At 33.7% G+C, this 26,965-nt stretch overlaps 1 protein-coding gene across 2 annotated transcripts; it reads left to right on the top strand.

The window, feature by feature from the left end:
• Window positions 1–26,563, top strand: twz (BTB/POZ domain-containing protein twz). Of its 2 annotated transcripts, none has more exons than XM_029316801.2 (5): window positions 1–225; window positions 14,480–14,566; window positions 15,102–15,305; window positions 23,709–23,914; window positions 24,829–26,563. In XM_029316801.2, the coding sequence occupies exons 2-5, from the start codon at window positions 14,538–14,540 to the stop codon at window positions 25,335–25,337; spliced, it is 948 nt and encodes a 315-aa protein (XP_029172634.2). In that variant the 5' UTR covers window positions 1–225; window positions 14,480–14,537; the 3' UTR covers window positions 25,338–26,563. The 2 variants fall into 2 exon arrangements, with proteins under 2 accessions (XP_029172634.2, XP_085343091.1); XM_085486965.1 differs by lacking the exon at window positions 1–225 and adding an exon at window positions 5,601–5,650.
• Window positions 26,564–26,965: the final 402 nt, after the last annotated feature.

The raw sequence follows: 26,965 nt of genomic DNA, 5'->3' as shown, positions 1-26,965 counted from the left end.
CCGCGGTAGCGGGTGTGCGGCTCGCGTCACTTTCGTCCTCCCTCGGTCGAAGACACGTGAATGCAACCACGTGGTCCAGTGCGCGACACGAGAGCTGGAGCTGTTCGCGAGGTGTTTTCTAGACAGTGACAGGTTTTCGCGACCGCGACGGGACTCCAGGGTTCCCCAATCCGCAGCCGTGGACGCGAGAACAACCGTCAACCTGGAGCCCACGTGCCAAAAACGGTGAGCGGAATATTATATTTACGATTTACGAATTACTCGCTCGATTATGTGCATGTAATTAGGATAGCGTTGAATGCACAGTGAAAAACCTTCGAACTTCGACAAATTTCATGATGTGCATTTTCATGTGAATAATGTCTGTATGAACAAATTGATGTTGCGTGAAGCGAAAAAATTTATTTTACAATAAGATTTATTTGATTTTGGATAATCGATAAATTGCTAAATTATAAAATTGATTAAAGAAATATTAAATAAATTGTCGAGATGTGTAAATTTGCAACATTACGTATGCGGAAATGTCAATTCATGTAATTTTATTAACGTCAATTAATGTAATTTTTAGTTTTACATAGAACTTTAACTTAGAATTGGTTCTGATGGTCCACAACTATTATACACTAACGTAATTTTTAATATAAAATTTTCTCCATGTATTATTATTATTACTATTAATTTTTATTTAGTTATTAATTTAGATGTAGCTACAAAACTAAGTTAGCTGTGATATTTATAATATATTGATATATGAGTTATTTTTTTAGCTGTAGCTACAAAAATAAGTTGGCTGTGATATTTATAAAATTGACATATTATCTTGCTACTAAGGTTATAATTAGCAGCTATATTTTTCACAAAAATTGTTCTAGATGTAGTATTCAAATTCATATTTATCCAATACAGTGATTAATATTTAGAAATAGGATTTAAATTTTCTAGCAGATATTGCTAGAATTTATAGCAGTTAAATTCTATCTGTGACAAACGATATTCTATCAGATACAAAAAAATAGCGATAAATTTTTGTTGCAACAGCTAGGCTATCAACCTACATCTACAAAACATTTTTTTGAGTGGCTCGATTATGTGCATGTAAATAATATAGCGTTGAATGCACAGTGAAAAACCTTCGAACTTCGACAAATTTCATGATGTGCATTTTCGAATGTATGTATGAACAAATCGGTGTTACGTGAATCGACAAATTTATTTTACAATGAGATTTATTTGATTTTGGATAATCGGCAAATTGCTAAATTATAAAATCGATTAAATAAATATTAAATAAATGATCGAAATGTGTAAATTCGCAACGTTACGTATGCGGAAATGTCGAGGAGCAAGTCGACGCGGGATTAAAATAATATACGATTCAAGGCGCAATGATTGCATCGACCAGAGTTGTGATTGCTTTATGACATAAACCTTAGACGTGATAATTAAATGTCGAGAATTACTGCGAGATCGACAAGGACGTAACTCGTATGTCTGTTTCGCTCTTTACATCGTCGCACAAGTATGCTCCGAGAATATAATTGTTGACGCGTAAATTTCTAGAGGGCTTTATCTTAATTATTCAATCATTTGTATTATGTAGTTTCGCTCACTGAGAGTACCGTTCACTTATATTATAAATCTGTTCTAATTTCATGGATTTCAATATATTTTTTAATTTTAATTTTATTGCTCCAAGATTTCCGGATAAAAAAAACATAATCGTAGGCGAGAAAAACGTCTAGAAAAAGTTATCTTTCTCGGTGTATAAGATATTTGAAACACACACATATTGCGTGACAAACTGATATTTACGTATGGAAATGGTATACTTTCACGTAGTTAATTATGTCGCTGGTAACTCGTGAGGTGCGGCTAAGTATCATTCTAGTTCAAAAAGTTCGGTGTAACAAGAAAATAATTTCAATAAAAACAGACATTTCCGGATTGAGGATTAAGCATCAATCTAAGTAAAATCCACTGTATCTAAAAGACATAACATTTGATTAACTGATCAGAATAATTTTAATCTGAATTTGATGATTTCTTAACGATTTCGAAACCTTTACAGATTAATTTGGAGAAAGTAATGAAATTTAAACTTTATCTAACCCACATTTTTGCGCAGAAATATTATTTTTCTATTACGTCATTCTATAATTTATTTCGTTTATAATTCACATTGCTGTTTTTTTATAAATACATATACTGCAAGTTATGTATTATCTTCTTGATTAAAATTCCGCTTCTCATCTCTTCTAAAACTAGAACTGAGGGCTTAATTTTTCACATCCTTGTAACGCCTTTTAGATACCTGCGTTGCAATAATTTTTCTTCGCGAGAAAATGCTACGACACCGGATAATCACCTACACGTATGAGGCATTTTTATTGCAATTGAATTAAAGTTGAGTCGATAGAAAGTCAATCTGATCTCACGACACCGCGGGTAAAGAAAGTTTAATCTATGCCAGACGTGTCCGCGCGCGAGAGGGTGTCGGTGCCTTTAGAAATGCATATGTAGAAACACGACAGGACAATGCAATTGCTCAATCATACGTTGCATTCCCTCGTCATCGAACAATAGTTACGATCAATTATGCATTTCGCGTCGCAAGTAATCACACGCGATGCAAAGAAAAGGCTTCAAAAGAGGATAAAAGGTTGGCATAACATTGAATATTTCATGTTGAGACGAACTGCATATAGATTAATCAAAAATCGAAATAATGGCTCCATTACCGACAAAATTAACGATGAGTATAATACAGAATAATTTATAGATAGGACTATGAAAAAGAAGATTAATTGAAAATTTTTTCCGATATTCATTTCATTCCTTTTTAGACTTTAAAATCTAAAACTTGATGTATTTTTAATTTTTTTATAATATATTTCTAATAATATAATAATAATATAAATAATATATTATAATTATATAAATTATGTGTAAAATAAGTTATACTCTCTCTTAGAGAATTTATGATACTTTTAAATACTTTTGTGTGAGATTGATCTGCAAGATTTCGCATTAAGATTCGTAACTGATGGATCGATACTTTGCTCTTCTTGACAAAATGAGCTATAGAAGTTCGTGTATTAAATGTATTAGTTCGTTAAGATAGCTGAATATTCACAATAATTAGCTAAAAATTAGACAAGTCAAAGAATTGAAATATAAAATAGGACATAAATAAAATAAAAGAAAATTTGCCTTTATACATATCATATATAATACAATATATAATCGCGATCGCGCATGAATTGAATAACGATTAACATGAATATAATTAGCTAGCTGACATGTAAAAACTGTGATGCAATTTTCAATCACAACATAATTAATATCACATGTGCTTTTCCTTGGTTCAATCTTTTATTTCCCCCTAGATATCTCACCGCAATGATTGCGAATTAATAAGCAGTTGTACTTCACGTTTAGCTTATGATGGAATTTTATAGTACTATTCAGTTAGAGCAATTTTGCGCATTAAATAAACATAATAACTATAAATACAAATAATAATTAAAAACGCAGTTGCGTAATTTAATTACGTAAAATCTTTATATAATATATAGTTAAAGATCCTTCTGATTGAAACTCATATACGATATTAATAAACGATGGCATCACATTAATTGCGTTAATTGCAGTCGAACGTGACACAAACTCTATTTATCTCTCCGCATGAGAGATGCGCGCACATATAGTTGTAGAAAAAAAATATATATACATATATAGACTGTAGAAACTTTTCAAAAATTGGTTGCAACGTAATAGTCGATGTACACCTCGAGCTACAAAAAGGAGGGAGCGAGAGAAGGAGCATGCGGAACACGAGAGAAAACGAGCGATAGAGAGAGAGAGAGAGAGAAATTGAGAGAGGCGAGAGGCCGGAGGGGGAGGAGGATTGCTAGCATTTCAGAACGGATGTGGGCTCTGTGGAAATTGTGCTGGGATAGGAAAAGGGAGGTTGGAAACTGGCTGGAGGGATGGCCGGGAGCGCAGACGCGCGCTCTGCAGTTGCCGTAATTAGAACCGTGCGCCCCGAGCACATAGCCCAGGGCTGACGAGTCTCCTGCGGACCGAAATTATTCATGAAGCCGCGCCACCCACGGCGAAATTTTCTCGTAAATATTTTGCCTCGTCCGAGATATCGCCCCGAATATACGTGTACGTATGTTTGAGCGACAAACGCGGATGTTCGTGCGCGCGCGCGTATTCCGGTCCATCCCTTTTAGTCCTAACGAAGCTCAATCAGAGCCTCTTGTTAGCAAGAAAATGAAAATCGAAAGAACGAATCGTTAATCCGCGATAGAAATCGCGATTTCCACGGCTATTGCGTTTAATGATCGTAGAAGATTTTAATTATCGCGCGTTTGATAAATCAATTTAATTTTTTTCCTCATTTAGGATAATGAAGATTATTACGCAGCGAGAAAAATTGATCGGTTTAATTTCATTTTAAATTTTAAACATACGCAACAAACATTTTTTTCACATTAATGATTAATTCGATACATTAATCCAAAGAAAAAATATGATAAAAAGCGTATAAGCTCTATATAATATATAATTAATCAATTTTATGGATCGGAACAAAGTCTTCTTTTTATTACTCTCGTTAGTAATGATACATTAAGAATAAAAATATATGTCATAAAATATACATTAGAGATGAATAATCAACATATTCGCAACATATGTAAATTTTTATATCGAAAAAGAAATTTTAATTCAATATAAAACACTAAATGACCAATCAACGCGCATATGCATTATTATATGAAATATGTGAAATTTCTTCGATCATTGATTACATTAAGCATGTAATAGCGTATATATAGAATGATTCACATAAATAAAATATACACTGTAAAATTCAAAATAATGTACTCTTTCCTGGAAATATGTTATTTATGGATACGGCCTGCAGCGAAAATAAATTTGTATGACGATATGTGATTACCTGCCGTAATTAAATTAATTAAAATCCTACTTGGCAATTAAATTATAACACGCTTGATCTCTGCATTTAATATTACCGCGCTTATTTTCCGCTCATATTCTACATTTATAAAGAATTAGATACATTAAATTAAATCATATTTTACTAATTATAAAATTCGTTATTTTATATATTAGTTTCATGCATACGCATATAACTCAATTTAAAAAATAGACCGCTGTTTATCAGATTTACAGCTATTTATTCAATAAATAAAAAAAATCGATATTCTATTAATCTAAATTATCGAACGTGATGACGGGTGAAAAAGCTACTTTATTTCGAGATACAAAAAAAGGAATTCACCCGATTTCTCTTCTGACATTCTAATTCACAATAACTAGATCAGAGACACAAGGAGTTTTCTTAAAAAAAATAATAAAATAAAAATAAAAAATCTAAAAATCATAACTAAATAAATATTAAAAAAAAAGCAGAGAGCACCGACGCACTTCCGCATTGTGCGTTTCTGAAATCCGTCCGCGCTGGGCGCGCACACCTGGTCGGAGAGCAGAGAGAGCATAATGCATACGTGTTGCAATATAACTCGCATTCGCGGCGCATGAAATTCCTATCTCGGTTGGTCCGCCGCGGCTTATGCACGTTGTCTCGGTCAGAGTTTCCGTCTCGTAGGATAAGTAGGTGAGTAAGTGGTGGGAATAGGCGAGGATGAAATGGAGCAAGACATGCATTGGCGCGTGTCGGGAGTGCCTCTTTGCCGTTCCGCGCGGCAACGGAACAGGCCCCGGGTCCGCATTATATATATATATACATATGTATATATGTACGTGTCTGTCTGTGTATGTGCGCGAGCAGGTACGTGCCTACATACATACCTTGCGTTATCCATCGTAAGTAACGACGCTTGCAACAGTCGCTCGTAGGTAGGTAGATAGATACATACCTGCCCGGGTATATACATATATATACGAGCCAGTGCCACCAGGCACACCGAGAGAGCCGGCAAAGAGAGATTTACACCGTGGCTGGTATATGCACGAGCGCATATCCTTTGCGTGCCCTATACCCACTCGATGGAATATTATAAAAAGCTCGAGCGAACGTATCCGCGGCGGGAGAAAAACACCCGCGGCGCGATACGACGATGCATTTAGGCGTCTTGATTCTTATATCTATGTGTAATGAACATGTACGAGAAATCGCGATCAAAAAACAAATATCTCCGATATTTTTTTCAGACACGTCATGTAACATAGAAATATTGGGGCAATGAAGTTTCGTACGAATAAACTCGCGAGACATGGGTGATAATTATTTTGAACGCTCACCGCGAATGAATGTCTTACATATTTTTACGACGAATTGTTGCTGAACAAGTTTGACAAGTTAGCTGCTGAAAATAGGAGATTGAGTATGTAAAGTTGTAAAGAACACATAAATCTAAATTTATATACATCACTCGATAAAAACAGTTATTCCAGACAGTTGACCGTAATTTTTACGAGTGAACGTTGAAAATGCATTTAACTTATGCATATGTAAACATACGGAAAAGATAAAAACGTAGATACAGAAAAGAGTTAATAAAGCGCAATTAGCATTCGGGTCGCTAACGATCGTTAACTCTTGTGCGGGATAATAAGTGGCCCTACAATTGAAACAAGCGCGCATAATTTTGCGGATAATGATTCTTTAGTAGCCGAGAACTATTCACGTCTGTCTATCGTTTCTATCCGACAAGTGACGTTCCGGTAATGAAGTACCAGGTGGTAAATGCGGGAGTAAGGAAAAGGATGCGCGCACGCGAGAACGGCAGAGATGCAACATGCGTTGCAACTGAAAACCTTAACAACGCTCACACAAACGCGTGGCTCCCAGCATGACGACCGGCGTTACACGAGTAGCATTCGATTGTGATAGCAATTAATGTTATAAAAGCTTTCTCTGGTAGCGATTATTCGTTGAATTCGCCGTTCAAACGGCTTTTAACACATATTAGCGACGATAATTATACTGAATTTCCGCGAGGCAATTCGCAGTGATCAATAGAACGATAAAAAAAGTGCAAGAAATTTTAAGTATAAATAAACATGATTTGGTGAAAAGCACGACGGAACGTAATTCGGGATGAAATGTAACGAGACATTTCCCAAATTGGGACTGGAAATTATACAATTATATAAAGTTATATCTAAGACGATGCTTATATATATACATATTAAACAATATTTGAACAAACAATTTTTTAAATTCACAATTTAATTAAATATATATAGTATTATAGAAAATATAAAAAATATATAGTATACCGTATAAAAGTATATAATACTTTATATATTTAATAAAATTATGAATTTAAAAATGTGATTACGCAAATATTTTTTTTATATTAATGTTTAATTTCACAATATATTTAATAAGATACCATCTCATATATAAAATTCTATGATTCTTTAATATTCGCGTTGATATTTTTCTTATGCATACGTGTAAAATCATCAACTTACAAATATCATCTAACTCATGAAATTCATCATTTATCAAACTCTATATTATTCATGACTATTCTATAATTCTCCGGATAATCTTGAATTAATCAATATAATACGACTTTTTATATAATTAAATATAGATTAGCAGAAAGCATCCCCAAAGCTTCATTATATATGTGTACTCGCATTAAGACCAATTTAAAATTATTATGCCGTAAGCATTAAATATTAATGCATTAACATATTATTCCAACGTTATTTTATGTACTTTATATCATATAATAAATAATTATCAAATATTGGACAAAATATTATAACACAATATCGTATATAATGAATATTTATCAAATTATTGTGCATGTTTTAATTTATTTAATAAAAATATCGCAATATTGTGTACATAATATGCAACAATAAATATGTTATTCAAGTATTTTCTGTAAAATATAGAGATTGCATTATGCAGCATATCGAAAGAGTAGGCATTGTATTATGAATATAATCTATATAACGGTGCTTTCATCTTCGAACATTAGGTAACAGAGATGATAGAGCACTACATATATATTTAAACTTGCCGACCTCGCGTGAAGCTGTTAATCGCGGTAAAGGAATGAACCGATCCATCAATCAACTGTATTGCAGTAGCTTAATGCACTTATCGGGGCAATGCTACAAGTCTCGTGAGCAAAGATATTAACCAATCGAAAAGAGAAAGATGAAGACACAAATTTATTGTACGATTCGCGGTTTAAATTCTTCAAGAAACGAAAAAATTCCAAGCAAAATTCTCAGCTATATAAACGACATACATTATTCCAAAATTTTATATAATATTAATAGTTGCAGTATAGAAAAAATTTTCTCTTTTTATGGATTATTTATTAAGAGTTTGTATAGATTATATTAAATAAAAAATATTCATAGAGAAAATAATATTCTTAAAAAGACATTTACTATAACGCTATGTATCATTAATGTTTGTCAGAGTTTTTTTTAACAATAAACATTTTTAAGCCAACGGTAGAGCTTTTGTATATGAATAGCGTTTATAAATTCTCAGATAATATTATATATGAATTTTATAAATAAAAATATTATATTATTTAGCATTCTTAATTAAGGATATTTTTGACACTGCGACTCTTTAGCATTAATGAAAACATTTCAAGCATTTGAATAATGTTATCCACGAAAAAGAAAGTGTAGTATTTTCTTTCGTATTATTTTGCATCTCTTTTACAATTTGCATTTAAATCATAAATAAACCTCAACTATTCATGTCCTCAATATTCATGGAATGCAACTCCACCCAAATCAATTTCTTCTCCTACATTCATGTTTATGTGAATATACGTACATGGTAAATTTTTTTAGAATCTAAAATTATGCACATTTGAGATATGTGTTGATGATACGGAAATATTGGATAAATTGATGTGATTAATTTTAACTGATATCTTGATATTGTGCTGGCAACTGAATCGGGGTCTATTATAGATAATATCAGCAGACAATTGCAAATATATTATATTATTCGCACATATAAACATGTTCAAAAAAAAAGCATGACAACTTTATATAGAAACTCTCAGAAAACCCATCAGATATATCTACTAGTGAATAGATTATTTAAAAAGACTGGGATTAAAAAAATATCTAAAAATTTATTCACGATATTGAATTATTTCGAGAAAACTAATGTATTGACTGGCGCAAAGATTACGTTCTCTAGATTATAACGTTAATAACTTTGCGGTTCGCGAACGCTCGTACAAACTCGCAAATGGCTCTCCATTACAAATATTATTCAGAGAGAGAGCCAATCTGACTGGTCCTCATAATGAAATCACCAGAGGAAAATCTGTCGGCTGGTCTAAATGAGAGAATTCACATGCGGTATCATTTCATCACTTTGTGATTCCGTTGTGATGTCTCTGTTATTTTAGCTTTATGCCCGCACGAGTATAAACATACAAGATTTTCGAAAAAATTGATAGAATAGTTTCAATAATTAATATTTATTATCCGCTCAATATTTTGTCTTGTTAATATCAATTTGTGTAAATATGACATTTCACTCAGCATGCTCGTTTTCTAATACTAGATAAGCTATTTACCGTATAACAAATAAATAAAATAAAATAAATAAATAAATAAATGATTCCTCTTTTTTGCGCATATTCTTTATGTACAAGCATTTGTTGATTATATATTTCATTTTGATCTGCTATAGTTAATTTCTAAAAAAGATATACTTATATAAGAAAGCTTATTTCTTCCCTTTTCGCAAATAACCATTCCGCTGTTTATGAATTTTAAATATATTAAAGTAGAGATTGGATTAATCCTTTCCATATCTTTTGTAACCATGGAAAAAAATTAACCACCATAGCTAAAGCTTTTAGCTGTCTCTATATTACAACCTGAAATTTAGTTATCATACCTAAATTTCAGCTATGGTATAACTATATAATATTTTTAGCTATAATTAAACGGAGAATTCTATAGCTAAAAAATATTAGCCATCATAGCTAAAATTTAAGCACGATAACTAAATTTCACGTGTAATACAGAGTCAGCTAAAAAGCTATAGCTAATTTTTTTTCGCGAATAGAAGTGAGCTTTTCTATAAAACTTTTCTGGAAAATGATACGCTGTACACAAATTGGCACGTTTTCACATCTATGGTAGCAGACTTTTCCGGTGATACATCGTTGGCCGATGTAACAGAGCGCTTTTAAATTTGCATACGCCGACGTCCCCAGGCCATTAAACGTCCACGTAAAGTTAGTAGTGCCCTTCTTCTGCGCACGACATCGTGCACGCGCACGTTCTTAGCGCGCGTGAGCCGCTTCATCGTATCCCCGGGCTATGATCACCTTAACGCATGTGCGCGAATTTATACGTTTTGCAGCGTGTCGATGGTAGCTCGCTCACGTATGCGTATCAGAACTGTATCTGGGTAAGAGGCCTCCGCGATGGCCTCGGGTAATAACGCGAATATCACGGTGTCGTTGCGGACGACGTCTTCGCGACTTGCATTTACCTTCCCCGCCATCTCTTACCCTTCTAATTCGCCTTCCTTTCTAATTTGACGTTCGAAAGGCGACGACGTTGCATCTTCACGCCTGGCTTTTCGCCTTTGCGACGTCGGACGCGTGCCTATCCAAGCTGTTAGCTTATTAAAGCTTGTATTTTTTCACTTTCCACATACAGTTGTCATTAAACTAACACGCGGATACATTAACTTATGGCCTGTCAATGCTTGCACCTGCTGCATAAATTTATAGACAGTTCTTATTATTGATTTCGCATATTTAGATATACATAATTCTTAGAAACGTCGCATTGAAGAATATTTTTAATTTAATGCTTTTCAGTAGTAATCTACGTTCATATAGTGATAATTTTTTAAAGTAAACTTTGATCAAAATTAAGCGTTGCAAATAAATATAATGAAATTTTCTTTCTTGGTTGATTTTAAAACAAATTTTATTTCTTAAGAAATTAAATACTTAAAAAATTTAATACTTATAATGACCCATCTCTAACATTTTTTGTTAAGAAAAAAAATAAGAGTTTGAATTTTTCAAAACTCTTTCTTTAAAATATTTGTGGATGAACGTAAAATGTTCCTATACCGTAAACTATTCTCTTTCAGTAGCAATATTACATTCTAAAATACATATAAAATATTGCGTGTTTATTTTATCAATTTATTCACGAAGTATTTATTGTGCTATGATAATAATTTTTATTACGTATCGAATCTGCATGAACAGAGATCTTTATCACAAGCCGTAGTATCCGCTTGAGGATTACTCGAATATCGTCGTACGTAAAGCCAATTTATTAACGAAGAAGTCGTACACGAGCAATTGTGCAGATAATACACAATAATTATGTATTCTCTGTCTCTCCCCACTTTATCCCGTTGGCGTATACGGATGTATGCATGTAATAAAACTATCTGCGTATATATGAGATACAATTGGCTCGAGGCATCGCCACGTCGCAATAGATGTTATTGCGGATATTGTTACGACACATTCGTCTCTTCTGGGTTCCATATTCCGGGATTTCTTTTCTAAATTCGCGAACGCGCGCGATTTATCTACGCGCAAAGTAGCATGTTCGATTTAATTGAACATGGTTTAAATCTTATCAAGAGAATATAACTGCATAGCGTGCCAAGTTATTTAAATTATTTCTACAAACGCAAATAGTAATTTCTATGGGTATTGAAATATGGTGTTGAATTAATATTATCGATTTTACGTATGTAATTATGCATAATATTAATCGTCGAGCGGCCTCAGTACATCGACCGTAATGTACATTCGTATACCAACTAATCGCCCCGAGGCGTCTGAACGACCATGATGATCATCGCTATTGTTGTAGCTGTATCGTTCTTCAGATTCTTCTTTCGTCGAATCATTTCAACGTTGTGTTATGAGTATACCTGATAACCGTTTTAATAAGGCTCGAATCGAAGTATCCTTATCAGTGATAAAAAGGTATCAAAATTAATTTTCTGCCTTATATACATTTCTCTATTTAATTTACGTATTATCGAGATAAAATGATATATAAAATGATACAGAAAAATCTGTGACAGCAATTTTTTAAAGAAGGAAAAATGTTGTGTAATAAAATAATTAATGACACGATGTTACTTTCCCGATTTAATCCGACGAGGACGACGACGGCGAGTGATTTTTCATCACGCCCACATCTCTGACATTCAACTTTCAAACGTAGAGATTATTGATTGAAATATGCCGTCAAAACTCATTAATTACGCCGCGATATACATATACATAGCATCGGTGTGCAACCATTTCGGCGACACGTGTTTTCCCGCGCGACAATGATCGATCTCTCATCGACGTTAAAGATCGCAACAATAATGCGCGTTAATTATGCAAGTATGCGTCTCTCTATACTCGTAAATGCATAGCCCCACATAAATCTCGCGATTAGCCCGCGGCGTCAGCGCGGCCGTGATGGCCGTTGTTGCCCTCTTCTCTCTCCTTTTCCTCTGGTCCTGCCTCTGCCACGGTGCTGCGCCGCATCACCTCTCTTGCTCTATTCCTTAACTCGATGTCCGACCTGCGACGTCCACCGTTCCTTCAGGTAGAGAGAAGCATCGCCCGGCGACCTCTCGCAGTCAGCGCGCGGCCGAGAAAAGGCGCTGCAGCAGCCTGCATCTCCCGCAGCGATGCACCGCAACGGTGCGGATTCGATGTGGGCGAGGGTGGGTGGTAGATGGAAGAGAGAGAGAACCGGTACCCTCTCTCCTTCCTTCTTGCTCTCCCGCGTGTCCTGTCTTCTGACCGCCGCGAATTCTTTGCCGGACGATGGAAAACAAGTGTTAACGCGACGCTATAAACGCGTCTCTTCCTTTCTTACTTTTTTTTCATTTTGTGATTGTCACAAGATTTTTCAAGATAAAACGCCGCAATTTTTTCATTAATTTCTAAATCCCTTCTAGAGACACATTAATTTATATATTATGTAATATGGCACGTTTTTAGTGCAGTCTTCTTCTTTTATCTATATTTATATAGATTTCGATCTGAAGTTTTAGAAACTCTTTCAAATATTTGAGTGACATACGAATTATTTGCCCATATAAAATTATATAAATTTTGTTAACTCTAATTTTATTATTTTTTATTGGCTTTCTTTAAGCAAGAAAATTAATGCTCCTTTCTCCTTCCTTCTTGTTCTCCAGTATGTCCTGTCTTCTGACCGCCGCGAATTCTTTGTCAGACGATGAAAAACGTGTTAACGCGACACTATAAACGCGTCTCTTCCTTCTTGCCTTTTTAATTTTATGATTGTCACGAGATTTTTCAAGATAAAACGCTGCAATTTTTTCGTCAATTTTTAAATTGACTTCTGGATATATTAATTTATGTATTAATATGGCACGTTTTTTAATGTCTTCTCCTTTTGTCTATTTAGTATATCTGTATTTCGATCTGGAGTTTCAGAAATTCTTTCAACTATTTGACTGTGACATAAGAGTTATTTCCACATTTAAAATTATATAAGTTTTTTTAGCTCTAATTTTATTATTTTTTATCGACATTCTTTAAGCAAGAAAATTAATACCCTTAGTTGCGCCTAAAAACCACGCATTATATAGAAGCTATGAAAAGCAAGCCTCAGGATAATAGCTAATAATGAGCTGGCCTTTCACGAGCACATAGTAATGAAAATTCGAGGGTGTACCTTTAACTCGTGGACCAAACAGTCCCTCCCTTTCCGCTGGAAACGCGTTTAAAAGAATACCCTTGAACGGCTGGTACGCTAACGCCTACCAAATATTGTTTCACCGCTAATTGCCTTATTAATGCATACGAGAATTTCGCGTTAATGTTCCAGGCTCTCAGCCTATTCAGCATTGGCGATGTTTGACCAAAAACAATGAGTCGTTAAACTAGTATTATCGTCATCCAAAACCAGCCGTGATCGATACGCTAAATCGACACCTATGTTACACAGATAAAACACATAAGTGCTGAATGCATGAAAAAGATGTTGGATTCAGTTTTTAATGTCAATAATTAATTTATAGTAAACGTTACATAAATATTAACTTAATTGGAGAAATAAATGAATATTTTAAATAATTGTAAAAATATCAAAACAATGAAAATTTTAATTGAGACCAAAAAATAGATACACTTGATAAAATTTAATTTTTTTTGTTGGTTCACACACACATATATTGCTATATAAAAAAATAATTATCTGCACTAATAATTGATAAAATATTTATATTATATATATATTTAAATTGATATATCGACATAAGAAAAAATAATGCATAAAAATGGACATATGTTAAATTACGTTAATCATTGTAAATGAAAGGACATAGATATAATCGATCTATCTCTTGCTCGTGTATTTTAAATTTTAGCTCACTATTATATTTACTATTAATTTATTTTTAATTAACAAAGTATATAAATAATGTTTACGTTATTTTTAATTCCAGACGGAAATGTGAGGCCGATGGGAAGGAGGCGAAGGCAGAGTTGACGGCGCAACGCAATATGTTCCCTAGCGCTCAAATTAAAATGAGGTAAATAAGATTTCACTCCGAGTGTTTCAATTTAAATTTACAATTGTCCTAGAATGTGTCCTAGAGTAAAATCTGAGAAAGAGTTTATGATTCAATGAAATTCTCTCTGCAAATATCACTTAATTTTATTAAATACATCATAAAATCATACATAAGGTTCACTATTTTATAGTTTATTTTAGTTTTTTTATTTCAAGTTACGTTTATAGTTAAGGCAACATTAGAATTAAAATTGCGCAATTTGGAAAAGATTTGATCCACCTAATTTATATTTATAAACAATTGCATTCAGAATGTCAAAAATATTATCAAGAATTTTAACATATATCGTGATTTTGATTAATAATTTAATAATTAAAATTTAAAGTTATTTGTAAATTTAATTATTTTAATTATTAGAATTAGTAAGAATGGTGGTTTTTATATTTATTGAGCATGAAACTCACATGATGTGATGCAAGATTTCAAAAGATCGTAATTAGCCAAAGCCATATGCCACAACTTTATGATGCTTAATATCAAAAGTATTTCTCAGATTGCTGTCGCCAAGCAGTTCGCCGGCCACCTCGCCCACAATGTCGAATTCCTCGTCGCCAACACCACCGACACCGGCGGCTCCGGCTTACAATCAAAAGATGACCGGTATTCCTTGTGTGGCGGCCGCTTCGAGATACACCGCACCGGTTCACATCGATGTCGGTGGCACGATATACACATCCTCCCTCGAGACTTTAACAAAGTAAGTACCGATGTACCTTAATCCCTAATGATACGAGATAGGCCGAGAGTCCTGATATCGTTTCCAAAATAATTCTACACGCCTATAATTTGCATTAATTTGTGTTAAACATTAACGATTCGAAAACCAAAGCTCGTAAATAGAATATTTTATGCCATTGATCTTTATTAGGACTTTGCAAATTTAAATAAAGCAAAAAATATTATATTACTTTGAACAATTTTATACACGTTCGCGAAAAGACAGTATTTTCGATGTAACAAAGGAAAGATAAAACAAAGGAGATTTTTAATAGGGGTTTATGTTAGAAATGGGAATGGGATTTATCTTTTGTTGGAGATACATCCTTCCGCGAAAGCATACGGAGTGTGACTTTTAAACAGCATGAAGAGATTCTAACGAGTGAGAGAGTAGAAAGGGAGCGTGATGTCCGGATCGCGGAAACGTGACCATCGACAACGCTCCAGGATGTTCGTACCGAGCAATATCTCTGAGAACATATCGCTCGCAATCAGGCACACCGTTACCGTGCCCGGCAGTGTCCAAAGGCTATTTGCGGTTTGCCCGTGCACTTTATGCATAAAAGAGACGTAACGTGAAAGCACAACTGCACTTTGCTTATAGAGAGGCTTTTAATCTCCTCGAAGTATCACCCTGCAGGTATCCTCTTTGCTCGGACGAAAGAAAAAATTCATGAGTATTATATTCTCCACAAAGTTTCAACTGATATATGTATAAAATAATGTTTCTGGCAATGAATAAATCTAATAATATTGATATGCAATTGGATGCAGATTAGAATCGTGATGTATATGTAAATATAATTAGATTTATATAACCAATGCAAATGTACTATTGCTTATAAATTTATAGTAATTCATACTATCACTAAATTATTTTTTTTTTTTGTATTACATAAAGAATAAATATAAATCTAATTATATATATATATAATATTAATAATTTGAGTGCTTGCACAACACATCAAATTTTTCAAATTGGTACGATGCACGGCAATGCGTCTTAACAATTACAAAACATAGTAGCTATATTGCTAAATGTCATCGTGATCTTCGTATTTCGAGCGATGCTTGCTACGCGAATTTAATACGCTATCTTCAACGTGGATGAATATCCAGCGCGCTTAGCGCTGAAGAAAATCAATCCTTTCACAGGAGATCACGAATGCATAGCGTCAGACTACAGTATACATAAATGCAGAATCGGTAGACCGGTGCATCCGTGAGAAAGCTGATTATAATTGACAGGTGGCCTTATCGTTCACCGGTCGCGTCTCGTTAACTGAATAGGCAAACTCCCTACGCGAAGATATTTCTATCTAGACTATCTATAATGAATGAGCGAGAAAATTGTAATGGATGCTTTCATACTCTCCTTGATATTAATATCAAGTCCTCTTATCAAATCAGGATAAATAAGAAAAGATAAATAAGCTATGAAAATAGCAAAAGTCGTATATAAGTTACCTTGAAAATATATGTAATAATACGCAATAAAAATTATTAGGAGATATCATTCTATGATACATCTTATTATTTAAAAAAAATATTTTTTCTTACGCGTTTCTATAGGTATCAAAGAGCTTAAAATGGATTTTACATTAAAATGTGTCATGAGAAATTAAATTAGAGAAAGAGGAATGTTAAAATAAAAAATAAATAATATAAATTCTGCGCAGTGATAAATATATGCAAGTTATTTGTCCGTAATCAGCGTTTCTCGATGACAGATATTATTTATTAGCACATTAGCTCTGCAAATTATTGGAGAGATTGGTGCGCAACGAAACTAAGCTAAAACTAATAACAGCACAAGGCAAATTTACACGCGAGGCACGGATTATCGTTAGTTGAGTTAGTGGAGCGCAAGTCCGTTTTCTATGAACCGTTACAGCGTCCATCGCGAGAGCGTGGCCGTGATTTAATCTATAGAAATGTCGACAGGATAAGTGTCGCCGACGTGTCGAGCATGAGCACAAAATGAATATCACATGGAATTACGAGATACTGCCATCCCTATCGCATCACGCTTGAGTTGCACCGTCCTCCCTCATTACACGATACGACCTTATTGCTTTGTCGAATGTATCGATTGCATCGTGCGTCGCAAACGCGCAAAAATTTTACAGCTAAGCCTGTATGATATTGAATGAAAATAATGTCATTGGACAACGAATCTTTTCTATCAAATATACATAAATCAATTTAAAAAAATTTATTTCCGCTACAAAGTCATATATCTTTTTCAGTTTAGTTTAAAAATGTTTTATTTTTCTTCTACTTATTCGATATAAATTCAAATTCTATATAACTCATGTTGTGTGGAGAATTTTATTATTGTTTTCTCTCACGCAAAATATGTAAAATTATGGCACAACCTCTATCATTACTTTCTATCGATAATGATACATTATCAGAACATATTACAGGGGTAATATTAAAAAGACTACCATTCGACAAAGTAAATTTGCAATATGTTATTTCATTCACATGATCATTGTGTCATATTGCTTATCCATTAGCATGAATTTAATTATTTCGTAATGGAATAAGATAATTTGAAATAAATTAATTAGATAATTTTCCCTCGCATTAAAATGATATTAAAATCGTGCCAAGAGAGAGAGAAAATATTCTATACTTTTCATGCTGCAGCGTTGCAACTCGTGCAATTGACTTACAGCGGCTAAATCATCGCAATCGCCTAACGGCATTGACGCAGTTTGTACTTAGGATAATCATTTCTAGCATCGAGGCTTGTGCTGATATTTATGTGCGCGGACTAACGTATCAGTTAACGACGCTCTAGAAACATGTGACAAGAAGATAACAATAATAAGTACGATACGAAACAATCGCCGGAAGAGATATCCTCGAGCTAAAGCAACAGTGCACGTTGAGGAAAACACGCAATGATTGAATAAACGCAATAAATATATGCATTGTTAATATATTGTAAAGAAAAATAACAAAACTAATTTTTTATATTATAAAAGTAATATAAATGATAAGGTAATTAAATCTGCAATTTATCAATTTGAAATTTTGAAAACACTTGTACAGCTTTGAGAAAATTATGTATGATTTGATCCATTCAAGAAGGTACATTTTAAATAAAAATTTTTACTTTTGTAAAAAATATTATAAACAAGGATATCTTTTGAAAATATTAGATCCTGACTATTGTTAATAGAAAATGCTACATAATTAAAGAATAAAATATTGGTTAGGTTGTAATATACATTTATCGAGAAGGCGAGAGTGTTTAAAACGCGGCGTGTTAATTATTCGCGATTAAATATTCAGGATTGATTTGCATTAATTAAACGTGAGGGGTGGAGAGAACAGTGCGAATAGTTTCTATTAGACCGCGCATATTTAGGTACTTTGTTTGTACTGTACGACGTTATAGATGAAGCAAACAGGTCAAATATAATGCGTATGGATCATAAATTCATACCTCTGATTAATTTAGTTCAATCATTGGTGTATAATCGGCAATTTCAAAATAACGCTAAACGTTTATTATCCCGTAACAACCAACCAACCTAGCGCGATGTTAATTAGCAAATGTCTATTTATGCGATATAACCCGCAGCTCCGATTTATACGTCAAAAACATAATACGCATTTAATACAAGCTCACTTACGAATATGTTTTCAGAAGAAAACAGATTTTACTCTGTATTACACATTGTACAATATTATGCACTTAATCCAATGTGATAACATAATAGATCAAATATTATTGATTTTGAATATAATTGCATTGCTAATATTGTTTTAATCTATTATTTTTCGAATTTTAATCAGTCAAATTGACTATTTCAATTAAATTATCTTAGCAAAATAAATTATTTGTGGAACATATGAATTAATGTCAATTATCAATTTTAAATTTAATATTAAATAGGACGGAGTAAAATATTTATAATTTGTTGTAATTTTTTATGTATAAATTACAATGTTATGAAAATTTTACTATGAAGACATACGTTATTATTAATATCATTATCGACATTTATAAATAGGGACTTATGATTTGTGAATAAAGTATTTCTAGAGAAAGAATTCCAATTAAGAACATTCAATAATTAATTTGACATATCATTACGTATTCTTAGTTTATGCAATGTCATTAATAATATTGATCAAAGACAGATTACAGCAAAATTCCACCTTGCCTTACAGAAGATTAATCGTTCCGTATCGACATTTTCTACCAAGCGTTTACAGAAATGACGTAATAGTCGATCATTAGTCCACGCTTCCGGTATCACATAATCCCTAAAACATCGTCGATCATCCTGCCGGTTGAGGAGGCCGCATAGGGCCTCGAGGGTATCCTATGGTGAAGTACTAAGTCGTGATTTCCGCACCCCCTAGTCCGACACGTGCAATTTAGCGGGATCTAACGGAATGTCTTGGCGGACGTGTCTCTCGTTCTCGAGCTCACACGTATGTCCTGCATATACAACGATTGCCACACACGATTGCATTCGAAAATATTTACTCTCGCGCATGAGATGCGACGCAAAATGATATATAAAATGTTTTTATCGAGCAAAAATGTTCTTTATTCGCCAAAAATAACGATGATTAGACGCGTAAAAATGTAATGAAAGTTTTTTTATTCGTAATAAATTTCTCAAGTGATTTTCACAAATTTAAACAAAAATTAACTTTGTTAAAATGAAATCTATATCTGTTCACTTATAAGAAGCTGCTTTGGAGTTGACATTCTCTTACTTTTTCATACAGATTTTGCTTATTAATTTATCTATATTATAAATGAATATTTATAACAAAGTTTTGCATATTTTCAAGGAAATGTCAGTTGAAAATTTGAATCAAGAAATTTGTGATGTAGAGAACACGCAACTTTGGATACATCCTGTATATAAAGCAGAGCGGAATCTGAGTGATGTGAGCCGATCGTTTAGCGTTTTCCCATAGCGAACGGATCTGACCCGGGATCGAACCTCTTGGTTGGTCGGTGAGCTCAAGAAATCGCCGCGGGTAATCACGGTACTCGTTCTCCGCCCCTGGTACCGTTTCCTCCCCTTGTATCACCCCTCTTCGGTTGCCTCGACCTCCACAAACATAGCTGGCCCTTGGCCTAGCGCGTCTTCTTCACGCTTCTCGAGACTTGATGGTATCACTTTCGCACTTTCTCTCTTATTTTCTGTTTCTTAACGCGGATTACGTAAGCTCTGTCTATTCTCCATTTCCATTTCCCTTAGCATACTAGCACTTAGCAAATTAAATTTATTATTTTAATTTTTTATTTCGAGCTTTAAGTCTTTCGAAAAAATTATTGCGTCAAATACATTAATTAAACCTGATGAAAGGAGTTCATGGTTGTGCCCTGAATGAAAAAAAAAAAATTAATAAAACGAGAAAGAAACATAATATCCATTTAAATAGAAAGTATACCATTTTCACGTCTTCACTGACCGAAATTACAGTGTGAATTTTATCATACCTGCGGCAATCGCGACGAAGAAAGAGAACGAGTTTGTACGCCGAGGAAGAGTGAAGTTTCCCTTACAATAACTCGTTTCGATATTCCATGGAAAATTAACTATACCGTATAAAATTTCGCGCACGCTTTGAGGTAAAATTCAGCGATTTTCATTTCCTCATCCTGACAACGTTGCGAATCTCTCTCTCTATCCTTTTGGACCAAGGTAGGTAGGTATCCAGTGGGAAGTCGATAGAAAGCGAGATTGGGAGAGAGAAGAAGAAGAAAGAGATTCGCAAAGGATGAAAAAGGAAGAAGGAAAAAGAGAGAGAGAAAGAGAGCCAATATATCTGTATATGTATATACACCTTCGTATCTACCCTGCAGTATCTTCTCTTCTCTCTTCCTCGCTAAAGTCAGATCGCCCACAGGCTCCACGAGCCCGACGTTATTATATGTTATCGCCGTGGAAGGTATGGGAACCGGCCTGAGGGAGCACCGAGTACCTATACCTCGGTATTTCCCCCTCGTTGTGCCATAACGCACCGAGGAGAACCAACTCTCCCTCTACAGTCCTCAGAGTCACCCGCGTATCTCCTATCCATCCTCTTCCCCACGTTCGCCCTTTCTTTTCTTTTACCTCGTCCTTTTCCCAGAGTATTCGTCTATTATATGCTAAATTACGATAACCTTCGACTATGCACACGGGGCACGGCGTACTGTCCGTGAATACGCAAATGCATACGTGAAGCTGATTGACACGGATTTCACGAGGGCAATTTGTTTCAATGTTTTCGAAATCGTAACATTATTAACTCTTCGTTACATGTTGCACAAAGTGAGTCATAAGTTTTCCGATTTTGACACTATTAGTTTTATCTACATTGAAGAAATTTTAAGCTTACGATTAGATGTACAGGGTATATCTTGACTCAGTCCCAAAACTGATACAGCAACTTTAGCACATGAGAACAAGTCGAAAATGTTAATAAAAACATGTCCGAATCTGAACGGTTTTGAAGTTATAGAGTAACAAAGTTGCTTTTATAAGATAATATAAATTGAAATAAATGTTATTTTATATTTTTTATTTTACAAAATTTCCTCTGTTGATTTCGACACACTTTCTAGCACGACTTAATAAATTATTTCGAGATTTTTGAAATTTCATGACTAGGTATATTTCAGAAAGCTCAAAATGATTTATTAATTCGTGCTAGAAAGTGTGTTGACAGAAGAATTTTTTTGCATCTTTTGTAAAGATTTAAACAGAATAAAAACATGTTAAATAACATTTATTTCTATATATAATGTCTTAAGAAAGCAACTTTAATATAACTCCGAAACAGAGTTCGGATTCGATATGTTTATTAACATTTTCGACTTGTTTTCATATATTAAAGTTGCTATATCAGTTTTTTGGCACTAAGTTCAGGGACGCTGTCTAAGAAGTTTACTAATCTTTGAAATGCACGTAAATAATGCATGTAAAAATGTATAATCGAAAGTATACATTTTAGCAAATTAAAACAATATTTGATATCAAATCAATTAATCATATCTGTCAGGCTGATAGAAAATATCTGAGAAATACATCTGGGTTATACCAAATGGGTTTTAACAAATTACAAATGAACGAATGAGATATCTAGTGAACACTTTTTTATACTAATTTTAATGTATCTTGTTATATTATGATTGATGATAAGATATTCTCAGAAAATTTAAAATTTATTTATCTTTTGCGAAAATAAATAAGACTTGCAATCTTGCTCATTTCCCTTGATTTAATTTATGGTGATATTAAATGCGTAACAAAACATATCATTATTCTCCAGATATAATTCTACGCCAGATATATCTCAACGGTAGCGTCAAGATATGTAATAAGATTAGTTGCAGCCTACTTTGAACGATGTTGTGCTCGCAAACGTGTACTGTGAAACATGCTTGAAAATGTCACGGGCACTTTCTAAAGAAGCCGGAAAAGGTGACATGTACGATGCAATGGATCCACTCGCGTGCATCTGCATATCTATTAAAGCGCAATTCATGCGCATGTTATTATCCTAAGTCGGAAAACAGCCTGTTGTTACATCCTCATTCGCGTAACAATTTTATATACGATTCTGTATCTCTTTTCTATTTCGTTATTTATAAATAATAACTAAATAATATAACTAATTGATTTTATTAATAATTCAATTTTATTTTGACCGAGGAAAAATATGGGGGATTCCTGATATCATATTCTTCCTTTTTCTACTTACACATAATTCTATATAGATATTTATTAATATTTCTGTGTAATTGATGTTTTACGTAGGGAAAAACATATTATATATCATAAATAAGTTATTTCTAACTATACTGAAAGTTCTGTATCTAAGATGACAGTATATTATGATATGTTTTACTCGCTTCTTTGTAACGATTAATAACATTGTAGTGTATAGTGTTAAATTTAACCAATCAACGCGTGCGCACTGAGTTGGAATTTATTCAATGAATAGCTGCTTGTACTAAACCATTATTTGAAGCAACAAGCTACCTGAAGCGATTTCGGCAGGTGACCACAGTATCAGCACCTGCCAACACTCAGTAACTGTTCGATAACGCTTCTCGATAACGAATTCTCACGTCATTACATTCAATACATGAAGAGCAAATCTCTACCTAACAATATCAAATTCTCTTGACTTTGAATATTGATGCAATATTTCATCTTCAGCTTAATCATTATATTAAATAATATGATATACGATAATATATTAATCTATTTTGGAAGTTAAATTTGCAAAATTTTCTTTTTCGAGTGCATTTCAAACTACCGAGTCGATGCTCATGGGCTATAAAAAATTGCGACAATAATTGCGACTTTTATATGTGATAATTTTATATAAAAAAATATTTTTTCAGGTATCCAGAATCTAGACTAGCAAAATTGTTTAATGGCAGCATTCCTATCGTTCTGGATTCGCTAAAACAACATTACTTCATCGATAGAGACGGCGGCATGTTCCGGCACATACTCAATTTTATGCGAAATTCTCGACTATTGATACCCGACAACTTCGCCGATCTCGATTTGCTATTGGAAGAAGCACGATACTTTGATATTGCGCGTAAGTTATTATTCAATTAATTCCTTTTTCATTGTTTAACTTTATTCATTTGTGTGACATTTAAAAATTTTTTAAATGTCACAGAGAAAATTTTCTCTTAGAATTTATCCTGAAAATTATGGTAATCATGAGATAATATGGTACTGGAAGAATTTTATGAGTTTCTCTGATTCATACTTACTGCAATAAGAAACAATATACATAGGAAATAAAATAGAATATAGAAATAATAAATAGACCACGATTACCATAATTTTCAGGGTAAATTCTAAGAGAAAATTCTCTCCGCCTACATATTTACTTCTCTTTAATCCTATGTCATGTCAGAATAGCACAATATATTTTCTTTGTGTACATATCGTACGAAAAAAATCTCAATCGTAAAATATTGAAAGAATTAAAGATTCCATGGCGAACTGAGAGATTACTCGAGAAAGTTAATATATAAATCGCAATATCACATAACAATATATCATATCTCTTCTCATTTTCTCGACTGACTTCCAATCGCGCAATGCGTAGCTCTCTGTAATAGAATAGCAATAACAAACTCAGAAGTAGTTGTTTACTAGATTACAAGGAGTAATATAGAACTTTGAGTGCTATAAAAAGATAGAAATAAGGAAATTGTTCCTTCGGCACAGTATAATCAGTATACACACTTAATTTCAATAAAAATCTGGCTTTACGTAGAAAATTTTTCAAAACCGTTCGTATCAATTTATCAAATATATTTATGTCCGAGAAATAAAATGTGCAATATTATTATTAAAATATTATTCAGAGAAGAAACATTAAATTAACTGCCAATATCGCGAAATAATATCCTCATAAACCCAGAAGCAATCCTATTAAATAACGATTAACTCTTCTTCGTAAAATCGTTCTCCTTGTAAACGCATCTTCCTTTTTAGCGATGTGCAGGCAATTGGAGCAGATGAAGAAGGAGCGCATAAAAAACGGCTCGACAATGATGATGACAACATCTTCGCCGAGTCCACCGCCTTCCGGTCAGCTCGGTTCCGGTCGCGGCATCACAGCTTGCACCACCACGCCTTGCAACCGCGATTCCGAGAAGATGCGCGGTAACGACACGAATTGCAGCTACGAATGCGTGGCGTTGCACGTGAGTCCAGATCTGGGCGAGCGGGTGATGCTTTCGGGCGGTCGGGCGCTCCTGGACGAGGTGTTCCCGGAGACGACGCAGGCGGTGATCGACGCGCGATCCGGCGTCGCCTGGCATCAGCAGGACGCGCGCCACGTAATCAGGTTTCCGCTGAACGGCTATTGCAAGCTCAACTCGGTCCAGGCGATCACCAGACTGCTGAACGCCGGTTTCCGGGTGGTCGCGAGCAACGGCGGCGGCGTCGAGGGCCAGCAGTTCTCGGAGTACCTGTTCGTCAGGCAATCCGTCAACACCTGACGGAGTACGGCGCATCAGCGCAAAACGATCACCAGGTCGATCCGTTGCCTGCAGCGCGATTACGATCCGGAATGAGAATCTCTCAAGACTGCGTCGCGGATAATATGATTATTCTGACAAAATACACGAAGCATCTTCTGATAGAAGGCTGACAGTCGCAACCGCAGTTTGGTGCCAATGTATGAAAGTCTTTGAAAGGTATTTTGAAGTTTCTCTCAACACTTACGCCAAATATCTTGGACAATAAGGAAACACCGAGGAAATGTGCGGATAAGTTTTATGATTTACATCGATTTTTACATTCATTACATATTAAATTAGCTTTATAAAACAGCGATGATCTTGTTTGCGTGCATCTAAATTATAGAAATGGTTTGTATGTATTATATTTTTGGATGTTATAATTTAAGATAAAATAATTATTCGATCATTTTAATCAATAAAATCATAATTGATCACGCAAATAAAATTGACATTACAATTTAAATGTATTAATAAATTTGTAATATATAAATTTAATTTATATATAAAATTAAAAATTAAAAAATAGATTAGTAACGTATCTGAGAAAGATTGAGATCAATGCTATTTTGCAACAAATTCAATGTTTACCTGCAGTTGCGACGATTACAAGGCGTTACAATAGTTATTCAATAAGCTAGATGTGATTTAGATAGATCGTTGTTGATCGAGATAAAAATTATATAAATTTTTGCATATATGTTTAAGAATAAATAATAATTAGGTAGACATTATTCGATATATTTTCCGATAACGACGATCACATCTAAAAAGCAATGACCAAACAGGAAGCCTAATAATGGCAACAATGTATCGTGTGATTCACAGCAAAGAGCCTAAGCTAATACGTAATATATTAATCGTATATACGCTGTTCCGTGTTCTTTTTTTTATTCATTGTGTAAAAAGTGCACGTTTCACTGAAATGAAAAAGACATAGCCATAATGCAGCTTGAAAAAGTGAATCAACAATATGTTATATACATTGTGTCCTTTGCACGCTTTTAACGCTATTTAGGAATGAAACGCGTAATTGTAAACATCATCGTTTCATTCCTCGTGTTACAATCTGCGACTTTGCGTTTGAGAATATCAGATGCGTCAATTTTTAACATTGTTATTATTTAATAAAGTGTATCTATATGTATTTAAATGCCATATTAATTATTGTAAATATCGCGAATAAACATGTATATACATACATATATATAGACATAAGTATGCTTGTATGTATAAGTATGATATTCTATTTGAAATGCATTATTCATATTATACTCTAAAGAGAAATCAATAACGAAACGACACACATTGTGTATCGCATAAAAGTCAGCTAAATTAAGTTTTCGAGATAATCTAATATAATTCAATAAACGAAAAGAGAGCAGCAAAAAAAATATCAAATCTTTCCGAAGTATAAGCCTCGAGGAGAAAGTACAGATACCTATATGTTCTTTAAATAACATTTTGATGAAGAATTAAGAAACACGAACTACCTATTTAATTGCTCTAAGAAACTTTCTTATATAAAAATATCATTCTATAATAATTAATCTAATAAAATGTTTATTTTATATTTCAAGAAAGTACAGCGATTTTATTGTTTCATC

The sequence above is a fragment of the Nylanderia fulva genome, unplaced genomic scaffold (assembly GCF_048542155.1).
Source record: "Nylanderia fulva isolate GAGA-0341 unplaced genomic scaffold, ASM4854215v1 Scaffold5, whole genome shotgun sequence".
Classification (NCBI taxonomy): domain Eukaryota; kingdom Metazoa; phylum Arthropoda; class Insecta; order Hymenoptera; family Formicidae; genus Nylanderia; species Nylanderia fulva.
The sequence above is the reverse complement of the archived record's forward strand: the minus strand, read 5'-3'. Positions and strand labels throughout refer to the sequence as shown.

What these genes read in the sequence shown, in the direction of transcription:
- twz (XM_029316801.2), top strand. Translation starts at nt 14,538, where the DNA reads ATGTTCCCTAGCGCTCAAATTAAAATGAG. An exon ending in AGCGCTCAAATTAAAATGAG is followed by an intron (nt 14,567 to 15,101) that starts GTAAATAAGATT and finishes AGTATTTCTCAG; the next exon opens with ATTGCTGTCGCCAAGCAGTT. An exon ending in TCCCTCGAGACTTTAACAAA is followed by an intron (nt 15,306 to 23,708) that starts GTAAGTACCGAT and finishes ATATTTTTTCAG; the next exon opens with GTATCCAGAATCTAGACTAG.